At 38.2% G+C, this 24,865-nt stretch overlaps 1 protein-coding gene across 3 annotated transcripts; it reads right to left on the minus strand.

Annotated features, from left to right (window-relative positions):
• Window positions 1-2,699: 2,699 nt before the first annotated feature.
• LOC137084027 (NLR family CARD domain-containing protein 3-like) lies at window positions 2,700-24,296 on the minus strand. 3 transcript variants are annotated; one of them, XR_010906680.1, is made up of 12 exons: window positions 24,117-24,211; window positions 23,736-23,832; window positions 23,317-23,430; window positions 17,218-17,340; window positions 16,870-16,965; window positions 12,921-14,648; window positions 10,597-10,668; window positions 10,012-10,185; window positions 8,727-8,900; window positions 7,045-7,124; window positions 3,505-3,678; window positions 2,700-3,095 (listed from the first exon to the last, which is right to left on the minus strand). XR_010906680.1 is itself a non-coding variant. In XM_067449935.1 (11 exons), exons 2-11 carry the CDS (start codon window positions 23,783-23,785, stop codon window positions 3,059-3,061), a joined length of 2,742 nt encoding a protein of 913 aa, XP_067306036.1. In that variant the 5' UTR covers window positions 23,786-23,832; window positions 24,186-24,296; the 3' UTR covers window positions 2,700-3,058. The 3 variants fall into 3 exon arrangements, 2 of the variants coding, with proteins under 2 accessions (XP_067306036.1, XP_067306035.1); XM_067449935.1 differs by lacking the exon at window positions 7,045-7,124 and having other exon boundaries at window positions 24,186-24,296; XM_067449934.1 differs by lacking the exon at window positions 7,045-7,124.
• Window positions 24,297-24,865: the final 569 nt, after the last annotated feature.

A 24,865-nucleotide genomic window follows, 5' to 3' on the forward strand; every position in this document is an offset into this window, starting at 1 on the left:
TGTTTAAATTTAAAATTGTGCATCAAAGCAGGTATTACACACTTTGTAATTAACCTCTGATGCATTTTGAATTAAAACAAATCACATAAAATATACCCCTGAGATTAAATATCTTGATACTATGTAGGCTACTAACTAAACCACCTGGGTCGTAGAACTGAGGTCCTGAAGCTGCAGCACACCGCTATATCATCCAGTTCTGTAGGTGGCGCTGTCACAAAAAACGCAGGTCCTAGAATTGCGGTCCTTATACTGGGGTCCTGAAACTGCAGCCTCCGGTTGTGCAGGAATATACTACTGTTTGAGTCTGACTCTGAACGAGAAATGCCGTTCGTGAACGAATTGTAGGCTACATGTCGTTCGTTCGTGAACGAAATTAACCAGATGTTGAAGGATACTGGTAGCGAACAGCTCGGCTCGTGTAGGTGTCATATTTGCAGCAAAGAAAGAAATGTACACTTTACCACTGTAATGAAAACAGTGTAATAATGCAGGCTGATGGTTAAATGATTACTACAGAGTAAAGTGTGTTTGTATTTTATTTTATGTTTGAACCGTTTTCTTCATTACGTTTGAGTCATGTCATGCACTTCTCTAAAAACTGTAAAACAAATAAAAAATGTGACAGTGGCCTATGGTTTAAAAGATCTCGTGTGTCACGTCAGTAAATGGCATTCTGAGCTACTGAACGAACTTCACTGACCGAGTTGCTGTTTTGAGTCTGAACGAGAGAGAGATCTCGTTCGTGAACGAAATGAACCAGCTCTGAACGAGAGAGAGAGATCTAGTTTGTGAACGAACTAGGCTACCTCGTCATTTAGCTTGCGTGTCAGTGTCGTTCAGCAATCAGCAGAAAGCGGATGCAAAGCACAGTTATAGACAAACCTCATGTTTATAACCCCATGTTTACCATAATCCCAGATATATGAATGCCTAAATGTCTGACCAAACAATTAAATGTTAATCATGCAAGAAAACATGCTTTGGTCCCTTGAACCACTTATTTAGACTTATTTTATTTAATGAGTAGATTATGTACATTTTAATAAAGCCAAATCAGTTTTTAAATAAGTAAGTAAAATAAGTAAATACGTTCGTTGACTTAAGACATTACACATAAAACACTCTTTTTCGTCACCTGCAGTCATATTTATGTAATATTTTTTTAAAAATGTTACTGAACGAATCAATGAACGAATCATTTTGGTGAACGAACTGAAACTGAACGACTCTTAAAAGAATCAAAATTTCCACCACTAGAGGCATGTATTCCTCCAGTTGCGAGCCTGCGCGGCAGCTGCGCACTGACTGGGACTGAATAATTCAGACTGACAAAATAATACAAATTACATTCTTCTTCTTTTAAATAATAATAATAAAATAAATAATAACAGCATTCTTCTTCTAAATAACAATAAGTGTCATTAATAATAAAAAATCATAATAAAAAGAATCTTACAAATTGTCATGCAGTTATTAATGTGAATGAATGGTAGGCTACTCCACATCACATCATCATCACTGTCGTACACCCCAATACATGCCGTGATACGAAATTAAATGCTAATTGTTTCAAAACGTGCCGTAAAATAATGCATTGTGATGGTAATTATCATCCAAACAGCTGTTTAAACTGCTGGAGTGCGCTTCTCAACCTCCACACTATTAACAGTACTCGTAATTTGGGTCCATATTTGTTTTTTGGTTTTTTTTTGGGGGGGGGGGGGGGGGGGGGTGCCTTATTTTGTTTTTGTGGACGCCTTTATTCCCACTCTTTATACTTTTAAATAAAACAATTTCGGGGTTTTTTTTCACTTCCCTGGTGATGGTCTCGATGGGCGCGTCTCAATCATCTCACTAGTCCACTAGTCAGGGCACTGATCAGGGATCAGCCCATTGACTTATGTCCTAATCAGTGCTCTGACTAGTGGACTAGTGAGATGATTGAGCGCGCCCGATCTCCACGTCGGAGAAGTTTCGCTTCTTTGCCGTCTTCCGTGTGTCCATGGCGTAAAATGAGGGCGTGCGGGAGGCGGAGACTTGAATATATAGGGGCGTGTTATTCTAATGACGATCGTTTTCAGCCGCCGCATTTATCAAGGGCAGGCATTGCGTACACCTGGATTGCAGAGGTGCGCACATCTTCATAAATCAGGCGGTGAGAGGAGTGTAAGCATTATCTTACGCCAACATATACGCCAGTTTCTACGCAAGATTGATAAATGAGGGGTCTTTGGGTGTGTGTGTGTTCATAAGGGACATTGATAATGTCAGATTGCACATCGTTTAAACAACAATTACGATATTAACGCAGACGGTTTATACCTGTCTTTTCAAAACTGTGGGGGTCATGAACGGTGGGTAAAAACTGCCAGGCCCATGTCAACGATGTGTGTGTGTGAGAGAGAGAGAGAGAGAGAGAGAGAGAGAGAGAGAGAGAGAGAGAGAGAGAGAGAGAGAGAGAGAGAGAGAGAGAGAGAGAGAGAGAGAGAGAGAGAGAGAGAGAGAGAGAGAGAGAGAGAGAGAGAGAGAGAGAGAGAGAGAGACTCACCTGTGCTCAGGCCTGACCAGCGGCTCTTTGAGTGCTTTAATGTTAAAAAAGATTCCTTTCTCATTCCGTACTTTATTGTAGCTATGAGTGTGTGTGTGTGTTCATTAGACAGAGAGGGGGAGGGGCTTACAAACATTATTATTAAACATGATTACACACTCAAGCTTCCATTGTTTATTTTCCTAAAGTGAGCTTAAACTTTTTTTACTCCATAATTATGAAAATTAAACTTTCATTAGTCTGTGTCTACCTCTGCTGGTCCAACACAAACACAAACATATTCAGGCTCTCTCTCTAACAAAACTCCAACCTTTTTTACTTATACTGTTCGTTTATACAAATAAAATGGATGAGAAACTGTGATTTGCTCCTGTGAAATAAAAGGTGTTTCACTGCTGCCTCATCAGGTCTATCAGAGGATCGTTAAAATCTAAATGAAGTCTTCATTTATAGCAGTGAAGTCACTGTATCTTCAGTCTCTGTTGACAGAGTCTCTGTAGTGGATAATTATTCACCATCAGACAGATCAAACACAAAGCCAACCCTAAAATAAAACACACAGTTACTTATGCAGTATGAGACATTACGTCTGTCACATCTTTTCATAAGAAACTTTGCACTAACCAGATAAGCTATATGAATTAATTCTCAAGCATGATAATATAACTTCTATCTAAAGCTCAAAGTCACTTTACAAAATCAAAAGGTCATGAAAGGTCACTTTCACACAATGGACAGCTGATACAGAACCAGCAGAAATGATCATTAATCTCCATTACAAATGTAATATCAGTTAATAACAAACACAAATTTGTGTTGAATTTAAGACTCATTATCTAATGATCTAAACATTCACACACGCATACAATTTTCTTTTATTTCTAGAGAGCAAAGCAGCCATTTGAACTTCAAATGAAAATATGATGATGGAAAATGTTATAAACTATTGTTACCATAGTGTCTCCAGTTTATAATGTGGATCATCCCTCAGATCAGAGAGCATCTTCACTCCTGAGTCTCTCAATTTATTCCCAGTCAGATCCAGCTCTCTCAGGTGTGAGTGGTTTGATCTCAGAGCTGAAGCCAGAACAGCACAACTTTCATCTGTGATACCACTCTTCCACAACCTGGAGAGAACAAGGACAAAAAATAAGCATCATTCATGAAACTTTCCTAAATATATGAGCAAATTCTGAGTCATTTGCACGTAAAATGGACCTTTATGAAAACTCTCCAACAGATTCACAAATGCTTTGTAAACTAGGGCTGTCACTTTTTATTCGATATTCGAATATGCATTCGAACATGACGTGAAATATCCGTTATTGAACTATAAAAAGGCTATCCGGTTTTTAAAGTGCCATTTAGCGCAATTTTTGTTCAGTGCGTTTACATGGAGCACTGTAATCGGTTTAAAAGTCCAATCTGAATGAAAATGCTCCATATAAACACCTCAATCGTAATCAAAATGCCCAAACGGAATGAAATTGTAATCGTTTTGAGATGGGTGGGATCATAGGCGTAATTTACGGGTGGGAAGGGTGGGACATGTCCCCACCACTTTTTATAAAACATCTTGCTTCACGGATTAACCTAATACAAACAAAACATCTCTGGTTAACTAGAAGAGTATAATTTCATTCGTTTGTTAAATAAGAGGCGATCGCTCGTTGCCGCTGTTATCAGTGGAGCAGATTTCTCTCGCGGCTCGTGCAGTCTTCACACAGACGAGCGCTTTAATCTAACGCTTAACGCCGTTGCAGAGACTTTCTGTTTGTTCCGGTCAGATCACGAAACAAAATGCACAAAAACTGTCCCTGCTCTTGATGTAGGCTACTGATGATATTCGGTTTTGATGGAAGAAAAAATAGACTGCGAGGGCAGATTAGAAACAAGAACTTCTAACAAGTTTAACAGACTAGAGCAGGGATTAAGCAAAGTGTGCAAATCTATATGCCTTTATTCACGTGAAAATTATTGGCACAACGCTATATTGTTTTTAAATGCTATAATTAAACAATATCTATATCATCAAATGAACTATTTAATTGATTTCCGGACATCTTAATATTAATTTTTCTGCAATTGTTATTGTACACATTTTACATCTGATATAACATTGTATCAGCAATGCAACCCCCCTTAATACGCCATATAGTGCGTATCATATGCACGCGAAAAACTGCCTACCATGCACGCCAAAGCTCATTTTGACGTTTGATTGCCCCTCACACGTCAAAATGAGCTTTGACGTGCATATAGCAGTTTTTTGCGTGCATATGATACGCAATTTATGTCCCACCCACTTTTTAAAACAAAGTTACGCCACTGGGTGGGATAAACCGTTTCATGAATCGATCAAACGAAACATTTCACCATTTAAACGACCTGACCGGATTACTTTGAGTGTGCGTCCTTATATGACGTACACAGCACGCTTTCACCACTGAAGAGCACACGCCGTGCTCACATGCACCAAGCATGTTGACAAGAGAGGAAAGTAAATTTTTCTGAGGGATAAACTTTTTATTTCGTAAGAATTTATAAAGATAATTTTGGCATAATGACACTGTCCCTAAACCTAGCAAACAATCAACTACTTAAACTGCGCCTGACATTAGAATTAATTTTTTTCTGAGGTGATTACAGTTTACAACAAATAAATAGCTTTTATAAAACCGTAAGTCCTGGCCGTTGAGAGTTGCTATGGCATCCGTAAACAAATTCCAGCTGCTGGAGAGGACGGCGTCGACATCTGATGCGGTAGACAAACTGAAAGCTGTGATGATTGCATATAGTGGCACTTCATATCTTAATTTACACTTATGTTGATAAGCTGCTGTTTCAAACATCAAGTTAACAATTTATTTTTCCATACAGGCTGTGGCCTGAGTCCTATTTATGACTGTCAGACTGTTATTGCATTTGTGATTGAATCTCCGTTACGGCGGTGTCCGTTTTTTTTTTTTTTTTTATGGGGTCGTAGATATTCAAATACATTAGTTGATATTTGATATCCGTTCGAATTAGATTTTTTTTTTTAAATGACAGACCTATTGTATACCATGGATTCGGTAGTTAAACGTGTGTATATTAATGAATTCCAAACATCCGTAAATAGGATACGTGTTTACGCTCATTCATAATAAGCATAACCCCCGCCCATGAGTTACAACTGCAAATTACATGGCCAGGAACGCGGTGGAAACTTCTGGAATTCTTTGTTCAGGCTTCAGTATTTTGCATAAATGCTAAAGAGACTAATTGACCATATGCTAAAAAAACAAAACTAAAAAACACCTGGTGCTTTTCTGAAAACAGCCAGCTGGTGGAGCTTGAAAACGCTTTGAAAGTGCAGTGTTTTTCCAGCCGAGATACATTGGTTTCTATGATATATGCGTTACTAGTATCTTTGAAGAATATTACTGAACATAAAAAATGCAGTAAAAAGCAGTATTAACTTCTCCATTATTGTTGTTGGATGTTTGGTCGGCGTAGTGGTCCACTGTGAGTAGACAGCCTGGTAGAAAGTGACGAGCAATGCCTATTACCCAGCGTTGAACAGTATATATTTTTTTTTATTATTATTTTTATTTTATTTTTTAAAGATGGGGCAACTCTCAAATATTACAATGGTACATAGTGAATCAAAATGCAGTCATCAGTTTGACTACATTAGACCATAGAATGCACCAACTAAGATTTTGAAAATATGAAAAAAAATTGTGAATTTGCTAAGATTTACGCCAGAGCGACTTTACGAACAATTTCCACAAAGTTATTCTGCTTGTTTCATGAATGAGGCCCATTAAGTCTATCTCCAAAGCTAAACATAACCACTTAAATAATATAATGCTGCAAAAATGAAATCCATTCAAATACCCCTGTGTGTGTTAGTTTTTTTTGTGTGTTTGTGGCGTGTGTGTTAGAGTAAGGCCTGTCGTGATAGTCATTAAATCAATTAATCGCACAATAAAAAAATAATGAGCTCGATAACTTTTCTGGCCTCGATAATTGCCATTTGCATGCTTGTTTGTTTTCCTCGTGTCTGATGTTTATTGGGAGATATTTATACTCGACACACAGACTGGGTGCCGGTGTGAGGAGAAGTCATGCTCAGCCAGATTCGTCTGGAATTTGTGCTTCTTCGGTTGTGGAGCCGCACGAAAAATAAAAAATTTGGACGTGCACACCGTCAAGCAAAACGGGGTCTCGCACACTCCGCATTGACGTTATTTTTGCCGCAGGCACCCTCGCGCTTTAGCGGACACGCCGAGTATAAACAAGGCTTAAACCTACACTGAAGTTGGCAGTTTGATAAGTAAGGGATAGTTCACGGCTAGCCATGCATTTAAGGATTTTAATGCACGACGTAGAGGCAAAGAAATGCAAATGCAAAGCAAAAAGCAATGTTTAATGAACAGATACTCAAGAGTAATGAAAGATCGTTGCATAATGCTTCTGCACGAAGGCAGTAGAGCGGGAACACAGACCAGAAGTGTCCAGAGTCCAGTACACAGGAAACACGAGGAACAGGGAACAGGCACGCGACACGGGGAACTCAAACAACGATCTGACAACATGGAGAGGGAGAGAAGGCATTAAGTAGGCTGGTGATGATGAAGTGCAGCTGCTGCTGATCAGTATAATGAGCGACCACGCCTGCCATGGCCAAACAATGTAACGAGACACACCCACACAACATACACCTGCACCACACAAGACTAGAACGAGACCGCGGATTTACCAACCATGACAAGAAGTTGTTGCAAAATTGCTGACTTCCAAGCACTTAGTAGGCATGTAATACGATACATATCGAATCGTGACATGAGTGTATCTCGATACTGAACTCACGATACGATATGTATCCCGATATAGATATACATAGGCCTGTCGCAATATATATATCAAATTGATATATAGATTAATTGATAAATCAATTAATCGCATGATAAAAAGATGAGCTTGATAATTTTACCGGCCGCGATAATTGCCATTTGCATGATTTTTTGTTTTCCTCGTCTCTCTCGTTGACTGATATATATATATATATATTTATTTATTTATTTATTTATATATATAAATGTTAGTTATTTTTTAAGTTATTCGATTGGTTATTTTTACCTAATTTTTACGATGCCTTTTTGGCATTTTTTCCATCTTTTAAGTTTGAGAGGACTGGACTTTAAAAATGGAGGAATAGAAATCCCCCAGGTTTCATGAAGAATATCTCCATTTGTGTTTGGAAGTTAAACGAAAAACGACATGATGGTGACTAGCTACAAATGACAGAATTTACATTTGTGGTAGCCTACATTTGTTTATTTGTGTTTGGGTGAATTATCCCTTATAAATAGGTCTACTACAACAAGTTGAGCTTTGGATAAAACAACTATATATCGCGAATCATATCGTTTCGATCAACAATACATATAGTCACATTTTTATATTGCGATATATCGTTACACCCCTACTTATTAGTCTCTGCTCCTTGACATATTGTAGCAGCTGTGTTTGTAAACAAAACACAGAATCTTCACTCTGGCCGGAGTTTTTAGAAAGACTCGTTTTCAGAGGTGAATTCTCAGTTTGCGTGTAAACTAAGGGAAATGTTTCTGTTTTTAAATAACCATGTATGTGTAAACGGGGCCTTAGTGATTTAGCCTGAGATACAAGATTATGTACATTCACTTTAAGCAGGTTGTTCATTACTAAAAAGCGAGAAAAGTAACACTACACATTACACAATGACACTGTTAATTACAGTGACAATGAATTAAGAACTCACTATTTGTTTATAGTCTATTAATAATATCTAAAGTTTATTAACTATTAATTAACTATAGTTTGTAAATGATTTATAGATGCTTTGTTACTGTATAATTCTGATAAATTGTTGCTGTTATTTCAAACTGGACACCATTAAGAGCAATTGTTCCTTCTGTATGCAATGGTGTGATTCTTCAAAAAACTAAATAAAATTAAATTAATAGCATGATAGCATATTTTTTTTCAAGATTTCCGCAGACGTTGGCTGCGGAAATAAGATGGCGATATACTGTTACCATTATTTGGCCACTATAATCATGTAGTGTGCTCATCTGCTTTAATGTACAATGTCTACATATTAATCTTTATTCACTCTGAATCTTTATGGTAGAGATGATCTTACCTCAGTTTCTCCAGCTTACAGTGAGGATTATCCAGTACAGCAGAGATCAGCTTCACTCCTGAATCTCCTAGGTTATTTCCAGACAGATCCAGTTCTTTCAGGTGTGAGGGGTTTGATCTCAGAGCTGAAGCCAGGGCAGCACAACTTACATCTGTGAAACCACACATCCACAACCTGTAGAGAACAATGATACACTTTTCACTCTATCAGATCAATAGAGACTTCGTTATAATAATAAAAACATGTTTGATGTAAGTGAAATTGACCATGTTATTTGTGTGTAAGTGTTTGTGTGAGTGTAAGTAGGATAGCTTATATATTATTCAACTATAATATCAGTTTTTATATATTACATTACATGTAAAGATAAATATGTAAACATGTAAAGGATGAATTCATCTTGTTTTTCATGCATCAAAGGCATGACTGTGCTGAGATTGAGTGTGTTTAACAAGAAGGTTCTTGAGTAAAAATCAGGGAATAGTGATTGAAATGGATGTTATGAACGGGTTTGAGAAAGAAATGAAGGCGAGGTTATCTAAATAAGATTGTACATGTACGTAGATTTTGTAAACTAAAGAATGTTTTATGTAGAGACTGAATGTAATTGGAGATATCATTCTGTCTATTTATTTTGCTGTTGTTTATTTTTATTTCAGACCAATATTGTGTATTTGACCATTTTATTTTATTTTTTCATTATCTTTACAACAGTAAAGATATTATTTCTGGTGCATTTATTATCACTATTTAATTAATTTCTATGTAAAGCAATAACAGTAACAGTCGTTAAGTGTGTGACCAGCTTAAGACAGTGATTATAAAACCCCAAACTCAGTAAACACCATACTAATTGCATGCTATAGCCTACAGAAAAGCAGATGAGCCCAGAATATGAAAAGACACAATTCATTATTATTAATAAAACACAGGCAGGTTTAGTGATTTGCAAAAGCCAAATCTGTACTCACACTTAGGCTGCATTTACCAGGTTTGGTTCACAGAGTAAGTTACCATGGTAACTATTTTTAAGACCGTATTTACATTGGTCTTTTCAATGTGTATTTTGATAACATCTGGATATAGTTTGAATATTAATGCCAAGTGTAAACGGAGCCTTAGTTTGCCATAAACAAAGAGTAATAACAATCCACCTCTCCCAACCTTGCACCCTACACACATATTTAATTGCTTTGATATGGGCTCATCTGCTTTCCTATAAAATATCTACAATACTGTATTATTCCTTATTCACTCAGAGTCTCTATAGTAGATATGATCTTACCTCAGTACCTCCAGTTTACAGTGAGGATTCGCCAGTATATCAGAGAGCAGCTTCACTCCTGAATCTCCTAGATTATTTCCATCCAGATACAGTTTTCTCAGGTGTGAGGGGTTTGATCTTAGAGCTGAAGCCAGAGCAGGACAACCTTTATCCGTGACACCACAACTCATCAACCTGTAGAGAACAATGACACGCTTCACTAGAATTTATAAGGGTGCAACTACGTTTTTACCTAGGTCACACTGGTGCACCTAACTCCCTTGCATCCGCTGCCTCTCCTTTGACAGAAAATAACACTATTGTTTCATATAATGGTCTAAGAGACAGAGATGGGGCGGGTCCTTGCCTCTGATTGGCTGTGGTTCAGATATCCTACACTGCTCCGTCTCTCCTTCTCCCTCTCTCTCTCTCTCTCTCTCTCTCTCTCTCTCTCTCTCTCTCACACAAACCATAAAATTATATTTCACAACGTTCAGAAAGGTTGATTCGAATCACATTGACATTCGAATGCTTTATTGCACAGGATATGCGCTGTGAGAAACTTTGCTTGATATTGCGCTTATATGCAATATCAGTGTTACTTACCGAGCTGATCTAGTTGCTGTAACCACAGGCAGCAGCTTCTGAAGAACTTCATCTGGTGTGTTTACTGTGCCACTGTTTGAAAAAAAAAGTTAATTATTAATGATAATAAGAGACATGTGCCATAAACTGTAATATGATATATCACAATAATGAACGTGCACAATATTGTTATCGTGGGCACTTCAATATACAGTGAATAATTATTTATTATGAATTATTCAGATTTTTGAGTGCATTTTAAGAAATTTACCCATCAACCATTTAAAATGAACAACACATCAAATAAGAACGCGCACTGATGTAAACAGACCCAACATGCATGAGCAACGCATGGCGGGAGGAGTGAAGGAGACGCCCATTCACTCTCTGACAGCAGAGGGCGCTGATGCTAGAGCAGATATCCAGCTGCTTCCCTGGCAATCCTCATAAACAAAGCAGACTCACGCTACTAAACACACAGCCGCTCAGATTTCTGTATTCGCTACAGTGCTCATCAGATCCACAAATACTTAAAGGAACACTCCACTTTTTTTTGAAAATAGGCTCATTTTCCAAGTCCCTTAGAGTTATACAGTTGAGTTTTAACGTTTTTGAATCCATTCAGCCGATCTCTGTATCTGGCGGTACCACTTTTAGCATAGCTTAGCATACATCATTGAATCATATCAGTCCATTAGCATCGGTCTCAAAAATTACCAAAGACTTTACTTTTTCAAAGATAATATTTTTCCTATTTAAAACTTGACTATTCTGCACTTACACTGTGTACTAAGACCAATGGAAAATTAAAAGTTTAGACTTTTATACAGATATAGATAGGACCTATTTTCTCATTCCTGCGTAAGAATGATGAAACTTTGCGGTCGTACCATGGGTTCAGCGGCGCAATGATATTACGCAGTGCCTGAAAGTATTTTTTTAATATGTTTTAATATGTTCTGATTCCTTATTGTTCAGTCACTCATTTTACAATAAGACTCTATTATTTAACATTAGTTCATTGATTAACAAACTGACAATGAAAAATCCCTCTAAAGCATTTATTAATTAAGTTAAATGTAAATTTTAGCATTTAATAACACATTATTAAAATAAAAAGTTGTAAATGTATTGTTTAATGGATCTGAGCTAACAGTAGCTTTTTTAACTAGTGTTATCAAAGAAGAATAACTTCTGTAAAAACGTAGCTATTCGCTGTTTGTTAATGTTAATTCATTAACTATTGAGACCTTATTGTAAAGTGATACATATTGTTCTTTGTAATTGTTTTGCACTTTAATCTGTTTTAATTTTTTGTGTACTTTATACATTTTTTGTGTATTGCTTTATTGTATTTACATTTTCATTTCAGTTTGTTATAAGAAAGTTATTAAACCTGTTATAGTATAACAAACTTTTTTGCAAAATATTTCAATATCGTGATAATATCGTAGACCATCATAAAAGCTTAAGCAATTAATCGCAACATGAAAATCCGATACTGTGACATGCCTAGATAATAATAAATATCATAAGTTAATAATACAAAAATTCTTTACTAAACAGAAATACCCCCCAAATATTGTTTTAATTAAAGCTACACTTTGTTTTTAGCTAAGAAAAAACTAAAAAAGTTACACTTAGTTCTTTCAAAAATATATGTGCTCATTAATGTATACTTACTTCTTTCAAGTAATAAAGTATTCTCGGAAGTTTATAATATGCCATTGAAAATACATACGGGTGAGGGGTTCGAATGCCAGTCGCCATGTTGCCCCTCCATCTTGACAGTACATTAGCCAAAGAGGGACATACCCGTAAATTCAAGCTTCGCCTTTCGCGCTTTAACACTCGATGGCAATCTGTGTCTCCAGTGGCTCACATTTTTGGCAGTTTAGTGTTGAGTGATTAATTTACACCAAAGCAAAAGATAACGTGTGCCTTCATCTCTGAAAACATTATTTGTCTCTTTCATTTCATAATGAATTCAGATAAGCTCAGTGCCGACTCATTTTCCAGCAGGTCTTTTTCATGAATGTGAATGCGTGCAAAGGATTGTGGGTGATTGAGCTGAATTAAAGATGCAAAACGAAGGCTTCCGTCAAAGAATCCTTCAAACTGAGACGGCCTTCAGAGGCGCTTTATGACGAGGCAGTGGAGATCTGCAGCCTTTAAACTACAGAACACAGCCTACAGAACACAGCCTCCGTTTGAGAAACACCCGCAAATTATGAACAATATCCCAGAATTCAATCTGTGCCCTGTGATTTAAACACCCCTGATCTCTGTGTTTCTCTTTGTTCATAATGTTTTAGACTGTAATGATTGAACTTAGTGTTACTCACTCATCATTTTCATCTCCAATTAAACTCTTCAGGTAAAACTCCTGCATCGTCCGCTCTGAGGACAACAACACAAAAACTAAAGCTGACCACTGAGATGAGGAGAGTTTCACATTACGTAATCCTCCGGAGATCGTATGAGGTTTAGCTTCGTTCACTAGTGAAAGATCACCCAGTTCGTTCAGACAGTGAAACAGATTGATGTATTTATTTGGAGAGGGATTCTCACTGATCTTTCCTTTAATATAGTCAACTGTTTTCTCATTGTTGTGAGAGCTGTTTCCTGTCTGTGTCTTTAGTTCTTGTAAGAGACTCTGATTAGACTTCACTGACAGACCCAGAAGGAAACGAAGGAAAAGGTCCAGATGCCCATTTTTACTGTCTAAAGCCTCATCCACAGCTCTCTGATGGAGATCAGATAGTGAAGCTGTGTCTCCATTAGTTGGTTTGGTAATCTGGTCAAACACATTGATGTTCTTGTTTATAAAGGAGAGATGCACATATAGCGCCGCTAGATGTTCCTGAAGGCTCAGATGAACAAAGCAGAAGACTTTCCCCTGATTCAAGCCCAACTCCTCTCTGAAGATCTGAGTACACAATCCTGAGTACACTGATGCTTCTGTCACATCAATGCCACACTCTCTCAGGTCTTCCTCATAGAAGATCAGGTTTCCTTTCACAAGCTGCTGATACGCCAGTTTCCCCAGTTTGACAATCATGTCTTCATCTGTCACTTTCTTCTCATAGTCCTTCTCATGTTTGATGTTGGTCTGAAGGATCAGGAAGTGTGTGTACATTTGAGTGAGAGTCTTAGGAATCTCTCTAGTCTCTGCTTTCCTCAACATCTTCTCCAGAACAGTGGCTGAGATCCAGCAGAACACTGGGATCTGACACATAATAAAGAGGGTCCTTGATGACTTCAGGTGTGAGATGATCCTTTGGGCCAGACTCTGATCACTGATCCTTTTCCTGAAGTATTCCTGCTTCTGTGGGTCACTGAAGCCTCGTACCTCTGTCACTCGATGGACACACTCAGAGGGGACGAGATCAGCTGCTGCGGGTCTGGAGGTAATCCAGATGAGAGCCGAGGGAAGCAGATTCCCCGCAATGAGGTTCGTCAGCATCTCGTCCACTGAGGCTGATTCAGTCACATCACACAACCTCACATCGCTCTGAAAATCCAGAGACAGACGACACTCATCCAGACCATCAAAGATGAACAACACTTTATATTCATCACTGGATATTTCCATTTCTTTGGTTTCAGGGAAAAAGACATGAAGAAGCTCTGAAAGACTGAGTGTTTTGTCCTTCATCAAGTTGAGCTCTCTGAAAGGAAGTGGAAATATGAGCTGGACGTCCTGATTCTGTTTCCCTTCAGCCCAGTCCAGGATGAACTTCTGCACAGAGACTGTTTTTCCAATGCCAGCGACTCCCTTTGTCAGCACAGTTCTGATGGGTTTGTCTTGTCCAGGTAAAGGTCTAAAGATGTCACTGCATTTGATCGCTGTGTCCTCTGTTTCTGCTCTCCTGGACTGTGTCTCAATCTGTCTCACCTCATGCTCATTATTGATCTCTCCACTTTCACTCTCTGTGATGTAGAGCTCTGTGTAGATCTCATTCAGGAGTGTTGGGTTTCCCTGCTTTGATATTCCCTCACACAAACACTCAAACTTCTTCCTCAGATTTGATCTCAATGTGTCGAGGACCTCAGCAGGGTTAGAGTCATGGCTGTAAGATTAAAATACCAGATTATTACACAAGTTAGAGAAGTAAATACCCAGATCACAAAATAGATGTACAAACCCGATTCCAAAAAAGTTGGGACACTGTAAAAATTGTGAATAAAAACAGAATGCAATGATGTGGAAGTTTAAAATTTCAATATTTTATTTTTAGAATACAACATAGATGACAAAGCAAGTGTTTAATCTTTTTTGTACATGTTTAAATGTATAATTTTATGGGGGAAAATAAGTTTATTTAAAATGTCATGGCATCAACAAGCTCAGCACCTGCATACTTTGACTCACTCCTATTAGTCTACACCCCCAGAGGAAGCCTTCACTCAGCTAACGAGCGAGAGGCATGAAATCCCTCTCCAGAAACTCTCATTCATTGTTCCTGATTGGTGGAACAATCTTCCATCCTCCATACGAATCACTCGCTTCATTCAAAAGATAGGTAAAAACTCATCTCTTCCATGAGCACTTAATCTTATCATAAAATAAAAGAAACTAAACTCTTCCTCCACTACTTTTTTCCATCCCTTCTTCTGGTTTTTGCTACTCTGCGTAGTATCCAAATCTTGGTATTTAGGGCACTTTTTGCGTTTCTTTGCCTCTTCATGACAGATCGCTTCCTGTACTCCTGAGTTGTAAGTCGTTGTCTGCTAAATGCATAAATGTAAATGTCAACACATCTCAAAAAAGTTGGGACAAGGCCATTTTTATCACGGTGTGGTATCACCTCTTCTTTTATATCAGTCTGCAAACGTCTGGGGACTGAGGAGACAGTTGCTCAAGTTTAGGAATAGAAATATTGCCCCATTCTTGTCTAATACAGGCTTCTAGTTGCTCAACTGTCTTAGGTCTTCTTTGTCGCATCTTCCTCTTTATGATGCGCCAAATGTTTTCTATGGGTGAAAGATCTGGACTGCAGGCTGGCCATTTCAGTACCCTGATCCTTCTTCTATGCAGCCAAGATGTTGTAGTGCAGTGCCGTCTAAGGACTGAAGATCACCAGCATCCAGTTTGGTTTTCTGCTCTTGACCCTTACGCACAGAGATTGTTCCAGATTCTCTGAATCTTTGGATGATATTATGCACTGTAGATGATGATAACTTCAAACTCCTTGCAATTTTTCTCTGAGAAACTCCTTTCTGATATTGCTCCACTATTGTTCGCCGCTAGCCTGACAAGCCAGACCCACATCAAGATGTTTGGTCTGGAAACTCACCATAGACAGGGCTCAATCCGAGGGGCGGGATAAACAGTTGTCTTTCAAACTCCCTCTTCACGCGATAGGATAGCGCTACACCAACCAGAGCAACGAAGGCGAAGCAGAGCTTGTTGATAGATTTAACATTCACCGTATCCGGTCAGCTAAACGCCGAACACATCTTCCCTTTTTAAGAATGACTTCAGTGCCGTTCTTTGTTCTTTTCTCAGAGAAAAGCTTAACTCCAAGTCTTCCAGAGTCGCGGTCAAAGCTGATTCAAAAGACCGCCGTTCGCCAGTTTCTGGGTTTACTAGAAGCACGCAAACGCGGCTCTGCCGTCGTCATTATGGCCCCTCCGCCGACTCTATACACAACGTGATTGGCCCGTCCAGATTGTGAGGAATACAGCTCAAAAGGGTATTGAGAGTTCCTAGACGACACTTGCGGGCAAATTAAATTTGCTGCCTCTAGTGTGCGTCTAGATTTCTAGGCTAGTTTGTCGCAGCATTGGGGGAATTGGTGATCCTCTGCCCATCTTGGCTTCTGAGAGACACTGCCACTCTGAGAGGCTCTTTTTATACCCAATCATGTTGCCAATTGACCTAATAAGTTGCAAATTGGTCCTCCAGCTGTTCCTTATATGTACATTTATATTTCATGGCCTCTTATTGCCACCTGTCCCAACTTTTCTGGAATATGTAGCTCTCATGAAATCCAAAATGAGCCAATATTTGGCATGACATTTCAAAACGTCTCACTTTCAACATTTAATATGTTATCTATATTCTATTGTGAATAAAATATAAGTTTATAATGAGATTTGTAAAATATTGCATTTCTTTTTTAATCACAATTTATACAGTGTCCCAACTTTTTTAGAATCGGGTTTGTAATTATGGGGCACAAAACATCATTAGGTTTCTGTGAGGTTTCAATCATTAATCATGTGTTTAAATGTGTGACATCATCGCAGCTCCTAAAATTAAACAACAACAAAAGTCATACAGTTTACCTGAAACCAGGATAAATGCTTTCAGTAAAGTCTTGTGCTTGAATCACAGGCATGAACACAGTTTTGTTTTTAACTGGTCTGGATTGAAGATTTGACCTTAAATCAGAATGAAGAGGGTAAATAATCAGACACACTGATATTGATGTAATTGTGTCATAAACTGATTAACAGACCAACAGCTTTTACAGTGTGTGAATGTATTAACAATACATAGAGCTTCACACAAAAGCACAATGATCATTAATAGACTAAAACTTACAGGATCTGAACTCATTACACTGATGTATTTTAATATTAACTTCATAAAAATCAAATACTATAAGCATATCCTTTACAGAAGTGATGTACCTGAGATCAGGCCTTGTGTCTCTCTTAAACTTTAGTGGCGGATCCATAGACTGGTTACTCTTCATAGACACACAGCTGAGCTCTGGTCTTGATCTCTTTTGCTGGACTGAACTGGTTTTAAAACTAAGAAAAAGAAAAAAGAAAAAAAGAACAGACTTATACAAGTTGTGCACTTTTACTGGAAACTTCTGTCTTAGGATAGTTCAGTGAGTGCTGTAACACTTTTGCTTTAACGTCTGTAACTCGGTGGTGTTTCACTGTGTCTCAAACTTTGATGAAAATTATTTTGAGAAATGAACTTTTTTAAACATTTTTTAAATCATGCTCAATATTTGCTAAGTGTCTGAGAAAAATGGTAATATGTGACTCTAGACCACAAAACCAATCACAAGGGTAATTTTTTTGAAATCCTTCCCATTGTAACGTGAAACTTAAAGGAAACTGAGGTGAAGACTCTTGTGCAAAAAAGGAGAAACATAATCACAACACAAAACCCACAAAGGGGCAAAACCAAATAAAAATAACAAATATAACCACAAACGTACCATCAGGAAATCAGATTTTTTTTTACGGTTTTACGGCAGCTAGCATCCAATTTGTTGCATTACTAGTGATGTTACGTCTGACACCGATGCTCCGAAGCTTGCTTCAAACTTGAACACTCCTTGCAATGAACCACTGCTTGTATCATTACGTCACTAGTCACGTGAAAATGCCTTCTGAAGCAAACACACTGCTTCACTCCTGTAGTGACTGCTTTGAGAGCCCAATCAGTGTTGACAGGTTTGAAACCTGCCGACTGTATTTATTATGTGCTTTCACACATGATACTGCCATGCTAAAAAAAAAAAAAAAACTATAGAAACCATTACTGCAATTATATTGCATGTAATGGCTTTCATGGGAATTGTATTGGTTGTAATGGGAATTATAGTGGTCTCTGTGGGTCTCTTCAGATGTGTTGGGTTCTATTGGTGGGGGCATCACATCCTAATGGAATATGTCCCACACACGAAAAATACATAAATCTGTAGTGGTTTAAATGGTAAAAGCCAACTATTGGTATTTTAATAGAAACCATTAGAATTTCTGTGATGGTTTCCAACTTTTTAAAGCTGGTCTGATCTTCTGTCCTTGTCTAAAGAAATAATTACACACACAAATCATGCTTAATGTTTTATTATCAAGGTGAACACATGAAATTCATCAGTGTCTGTAAAATTCACCTACATAAACACGTAATAAACGGGGCGTTAACATAAGCCTACTTGCATTTTATGGTTGTCAGCTTTGTTGCATTACATTTACTTCACCAGGAGATGGTGCTGCAGTTTCTATCTGAATGAAGCTTCGAGTAATGAACCATTTGACACAATTGTATCAGAAAGCAATAATGCTTCGAAACGCTTCATTTGGCCATCACTATTCCTTACCACCACCTACTGTATAAACTTCCCTTCACACTATATTTTCTGTCCAGTCCAGTTTCCTTGAAAAATCTAATAAATATTTTATTCTTCCTGTGTCTCTGCACATTCTAAAAAACATCTAAAATTTCTCTCTACCCGACAAAGACTAACAAACACAAGGAGCTTATAAAGGGGAGAAATCAAAAGGGAACAGGTGGGAGAAATCAAACACTAATCAGATAACAAGGGGGAGGGATCATACAGAGACACGAGCACAAGGTCAAAATAACAAAACACCCATGTGCTACACAAGACAGGACAGGCATGTGACACCCACTGATGTATGGTTTGTTAGGAGAGCACAATATTAATATTATAGCATAACTCAAGAATAAACAACAAGCATTTCAATTGCAAAGACTAGGGTTGGGCATCGAGAACCGGTTCTAACTTGGAACCGTTTAAAAAATAACGATTCCATTGGAATCGTTTAGAAAATTTATTTTCGGTTCCGATCTTCGGTTCCAAGCGCGCAAGTTTTGGTTTCCATGGCCACGTGATTTCCGGTGCTTGCGCGCCCGCTTGTTCTTTTAGTCATGGAAGCCCGGTAAGCGGCTCTGAAGTGTGGATTTATTTCACTTTTAAAAAGCCTGGGTCGGCACAGTGCTACTAGTGTTGTCAAAAATATCAATACTGAAATATCTGAAAAGATACGATAGCCTGCTCAGCCTACACAATCCATCCCAGCTGCTCTCCTCTCCTCTCCTCTCTGACCGACAGCGAGTTGACACGCAGCCACATATTCTCATTCAGCCGGTTAACCTCTGAACACGACGGACGCGCGTTCTGCTGGACTTTTCCTTGCGACAGCGTGTTAGTGTTAGTGTGTGTGATCGGTCTGAATTTCGCGCGGGATTGCACATAATTCTACGAATCCCTGCAGATTTCAGGCTCACATCTGAAGCGCGCACACACACACACCGTAATAAAGCCCCCTCTGACATACAAGTGCAAATATGTGCTTCTTTTTCCTGCTTATTATTGGTCAAATACACTCAAACTAATTCTCAGTGCACATTTTGAACAGTATGTAAACACAGTCTTAAACAATTCAGGAAGAAATGAAGAATGAGTAACAGGAGCAGTTTTCAGGATCCATGAGTGCGCCAGTTCTTAAAGGGACCGCAGTCATTTGTTATTCAAAGTCAAACTACAAAAAGACAAACGATCACACTGCTCTTGACTGATCAACTTGTGCAACTTTAATGGTTTCATATGAAACTATTTAATTTTTTGCAAAAAACATTATCCAATGTTATTTTAAATTTATTTAGCCACTTTGCGTTTTTTTATTCAGTTTCTTACCTGAATGTTAGACCTACCTGAAAAAATAAAGCAGTCTATTTCATTTATATCTTTTATTCTATTGTATTTATTTGTGCTATTTTTTGTAATATGTATCTTTGTTTATTCAATTTAACATTCAAAATCAAGCTTACTTGTGCTGTGTGTAAACTATTGCAACACAATTACCCCGTTGTAAAAAATACATTGAGTTAACAAATATTTGTGAGATAATTTTAATAGTAATTGATCAATGTTTATATATGAGAAAAGGCTTAAAAGCTTTATCATATAAAGTGATCTCTTCAGAAGAAATGTTTGATTGCCTAGACTTTCAAAAGACAGACAAAAAAAAAATAATATAAAAAATATCTAATTGACAGTATATGCAGCGTTTTCCCCCGTTGTATTGAAAATAGCATTGAATATCGATGTGACATGTTTTGACTCCACCCCTCAAAGAATCGGAATCGAGAATCGAAAAGAACCGGAATTGAAAGTAAGAATCGGAATCGGAATCAGAATCGTTCAAATCAAAACGATGCCCAACCCTAGCAAAGACTGGCTTTCATTGAGAGACATTAACCATTGCATCCCTCCTTCATACTCTCCTCCAACATCTGGACTCCCCTGGCCATTATGCCAATCTTTTTATAGACTTCAGCTCCGACTTAAATGCAATTCATCTTCATACCACGATAACCAAACTCCACCATCTTCATGTACCACCTCTTTTCATTCAATGGATTGATGATTTCCTCAGATGACAGATCACAGGCGGTAAGGGTGGGTAGCACGACATCCACCACCATAACCGTCAACACGGGAGCCCCTCCAGGTTATGTCCTCAGTCCCTTTCTCTATACACTGTACACTAACAATTGCCAAAGCCCTCGGATGACACAGTCATACTCACCCTCCTCACCGGCAAAGAATCAGTTAGCATATCACCACTCTGTTGGTCATTTTACACAATGGTGTACAGACAGTCCTCTCCTCCTCAATGTTACAAAAACAAAGAAATTCACGCTCGTCAACAACTCTCCACCTCTCACTACCCTATCTCCATCGATGGCCAGTAGAAATTGTTGACAGTTGCAGGTATCTTGGCATTATTATGGACAACTGAGCATGGACAACAAACGGTCATGAATCAGTGAATCGATTCATGATTCGGATCGCCAGTGTCACGTGATTTCAGCAGTTTGCCACGCGATCCGAATCATTGATAGATTCTATCCCTGCGTCCCAATTCACATACTATCCATCCTAAATAGTATTCGAAAATAGAATTAGTATGTCCCAAATCGTAGTATGTTGAAAAGAGTATTCCAAAGATTCCCGGATGGTTTATTATTTCCGGTCCGAATTCGAAGTATGGATCGATGGGCACTCTAACGGCTGATATTACCCACAACCCATTGCGACGAGGATTTGATTAGAACTACAAACGCAGATAAAAAGTGTTAAAAAACTACAAACATGACGGATGTGAGTCCGATGGTTAAGTAGAGAAGTTTAGATAAAGGGGTTTGAGTGACCAACTATCAATATTTAACCTGACAAAAATATATTTATTCAGTGTTGTCCACATTATATTTCACCTGCAGCAGCACAGTGAACTTCTGTAATGACACGTTTGGACTTTAACTTTTAAATGCATCATTATATTTAAACTGCAAACACATGAGGAGAGTCTCTGCATTAAAGACCCACACACGGCAGATCAACGAGCGGCTACATTTCTCTCCGATACGGCAGGAGATTAAACTGAATGTGGAGGATTTGAACGGTGACGGATCTGACGATGATTGACAGGGCAGATAAACGGTGACGGGATGCACGTAACTAAGCGACAGAGTCCGTTAAAGATGGCGAAGTAGTCCCGAAGCTTGCATACTTTTCTGCTACACACTCAAAAGTATACCTTTTCTTCACAAAAAGAGTACATACTTTTAGGACGTAGTATAAGTAGGCGAATTGGGACGCAGCAACTGATTCATAACCGTTTGAATCTTTATTTGAGGATTGAACACAAACCCGGAAGAGAAGACAATGCTGAATAAAGTCGTAGTTTTTGTTATTTTTGGACCCAAATGTATTTTGGATGCTTCAAGAGACTCTAATTAACCCACTGATGTCTCATATGGACTACTGTGATGATGTTTTTATTCCCTTTCTGGACATGGACAGTATAGTGTGCATACACTTGCATACGCTCTCGGACTAAATATAAAATATCTTAAACTGTGTGTGAAGATGAACGGAGGTCTTACGGGTGTGGAGCGACATTAGGGGGAGGAGTTAATGACAGACATTTCATTTTTGGGTGAACTAACCCTTTAATGAAGCCCGGCAATCGATCGGGAACACCCCATCTTACAATCCTTTTTGCCCACCGACACACGGCGACATTCCGATTGCGCCTCCGAGCCATATTCAACCCCGGCTCGATGACCGGCAGCAGTCTCAGAAAACCCAGGCAAATCACCAACACACGGCGGCGGTGAGAAAACCGCCACGGCCTCAGGCGAATCATAAGAATCTGCTGGGAATGGTGATGTGCCATGATCTATGATCTGAGCTATTGTCATAAAGTTAGGAGCAAAAAAAGCCACGTGAAATCTATGCTTGTTTTTCGTTCTCACATGTGTGCTGTTTTTGTTGTAAACTCAATGTGTGCAGACTCTTTAGAGGGTCAGAATAACGCAACAGAAGCATGTCATAGATAGATAGATAGATAGATAGATAGATAGATAGATAGATAGATAGATAGATAGATAGATAGATAGATAGATAGAATCTTACAGTAGAAAAATTACACAATATCTTCATGGAACATGATCTTTATTTAATATCCTAATGATTTTTGGCATAAAGTATCATTTTGACTCATACAATGTATTGTTCGTTATGGCTAAAAATATAACCGTGCCTGGTTTTGTGGTCCAGGGTCACATATTAGGATATAAATGATTAGGAATTCAAAACGAACTAATTGAAAACACAGGCTAACATCAGCCGCGATCACATGACGTAATGGAGGACGAAGGCTCAACAGACTTAAGAGAGCAATGTTCTGCTGAGCTTTACAGATAAACCACATTACTGGACTCTAGTTACGGTACTCTTGGTATGAAACATCGCTGTTCTGACAGACAGTCCACTCCCACAGAACAATCTGCTCAATTTAACACCTATTCTATTATATAAAGGTGGAAAATATCTCATCTTACATTTACTTGATGTCATTTCTAGTATTAGACTGACTGACTGTTTTATAAATGTAGCTTCCAATTAAAAAAAAAATCATTCTATCAGCATAACTTTAATAGAGATGATATACCTGAGATCAGGCCGTTTGTCTCCGCTCTTAAACTTCATTGGCGGATCCATAGACTGGTCACTCTTCATGGACACACAGCTGGACTCTGGGGTTGAGCTCTTCTGATGGACTGAACTGGAACAGAGAACAGATTCAGGTTAATCCAGTTTAATTACTGGGATCATTCTTTATGAGGTGAACCATATTAATATAAACACATTCCTCTTTCCTTAAAAAGCACTTTGAGGAAACTATGATCTTTTATTTAATATTTCATGTTAGTTTTAAAACAAAAATATCGGCAAAAAATAATATTTGTTCTGTAAACTGTTTCTGTGGTGTGTGTGTGTGTGTGTGTGTGTGTGTGTGTGTGTGTGTGTGTGTGTGTGTGTGTTTTTCTGTGATGTAACACAATATGTATCAGTGTTTGTTGAAAGTACCTGCATCCTGGAGAGAAATCTCCATCTGTGGATGGTTGTGGATCAGCCATGATGAAGCTGCAGGAGAATCTGATGAGTCTGAGCTCCTCCACTGACTCTGAATGAACACACATCATACACTGAATTAAACGATTTAATTATACAACCTTCATCATTTAGCTGCACATATCTGGAGTGTGTGAGGAAAAGGATCGTGTGACTGTGTGAACTCAAGCTCAGTCACTGTTCACACATCTGCTGTTAAACCTCTGAAGAATTACACACATCATCAAACACTAAAGAATTAAAAATTATATTAAAAATTAAATATCGAACAAACAATCAGTCAAATGTCCTCCAGAGATTCATATTAATATGAGGAAGTCACACACATGAACTCACCTCGATCAAACTATTACAAGATATTAGCATTTTCCATCTTAAAGAGGTGGCAGGAGAACTCTAACTTACTTTCACTTTACAGACGCGCGTTCACGAGAGCACCCTTGCGCATACGTGTTGTGTTCTTCTTCTTCTTCTTCTTCTTCTTCTTCTTCTTCTTCTGATGTTTCATGGCTGTTGGCAAACCAGCTTGTGGTGCATATTCCGCCACCTACTGGGATGGAGTGCAGGGCGATGATATGAATATGTATAATTGCTTTTTAATTATTTTTATTCAACAGTGGTTTATAGAAAACAAAACGTGTCTGTCCTTAAATGAATTCAATTATAACCAAATGTTTCTTAAAGATAATAAATAAACCTTTATTTAGAAACACTTTACAAAAGGTTCATTAGTTCACCCTAAACATCCCCACATAACCAAGGATCCTGAGGATTTCCAATGTAACAATATTCATCTTCTGGTGACCAATGAAACAAAAGCAATAATTTCAGCATGCCTGTTATTAAACAAGTCAACAGAGGGTACTCCAAAAATTGCTAGTGTTGGGCAGAAACATTAAGAGCCTTTCACAATGTAGAGAAAAAGGAAGACCAGAATGAATACAGTTTAGGGCAGGCGTCTAGTCTACTAGAATACATTTTTTAGAATAAAACGTGGTGAACTCTGTGTTTATCTTGAGCGGGTCAGTACATGTTATTTAAGGAGACATACACATGTGAGATTAACTGAGAAGCTTTATGATGTC

The sequence above is a fragment of the Pseudorasbora parva genome, chromosome 8 (genome assembly GCF_024679245.1).
Source record: "Pseudorasbora parva isolate DD20220531a chromosome 8, ASM2467924v1, whole genome shotgun sequence".
Taxonomy (NCBI): Eukaryota; Metazoa; Chordata; class Actinopteri; order Cypriniformes; family Gobionidae; genus Pseudorasbora; species Pseudorasbora parva.

Coding starts and splice junctions, on each gene's coding strand:
- LOC137084027 (XM_067449935.1), bottom strand. CDS start 23,785: ATGGCTGATCCACAACCATCCACAGATGGAGATTTCTCTCCAGGATGC. Junction 23,431..23,735: donor GATTTCTCTCCAGGATGCAG/GTACTTTCAACA, acceptor TCTCTGTTCCAG/TTCAGTCCATCAGAAGAGCT. Junction 10,669..12,920: donor ATTGGAGATGAAAATGATGA/GTGAGTAACACT, acceptor TTTTTCAAACAG/TGGCACAGTAAACACACCAG.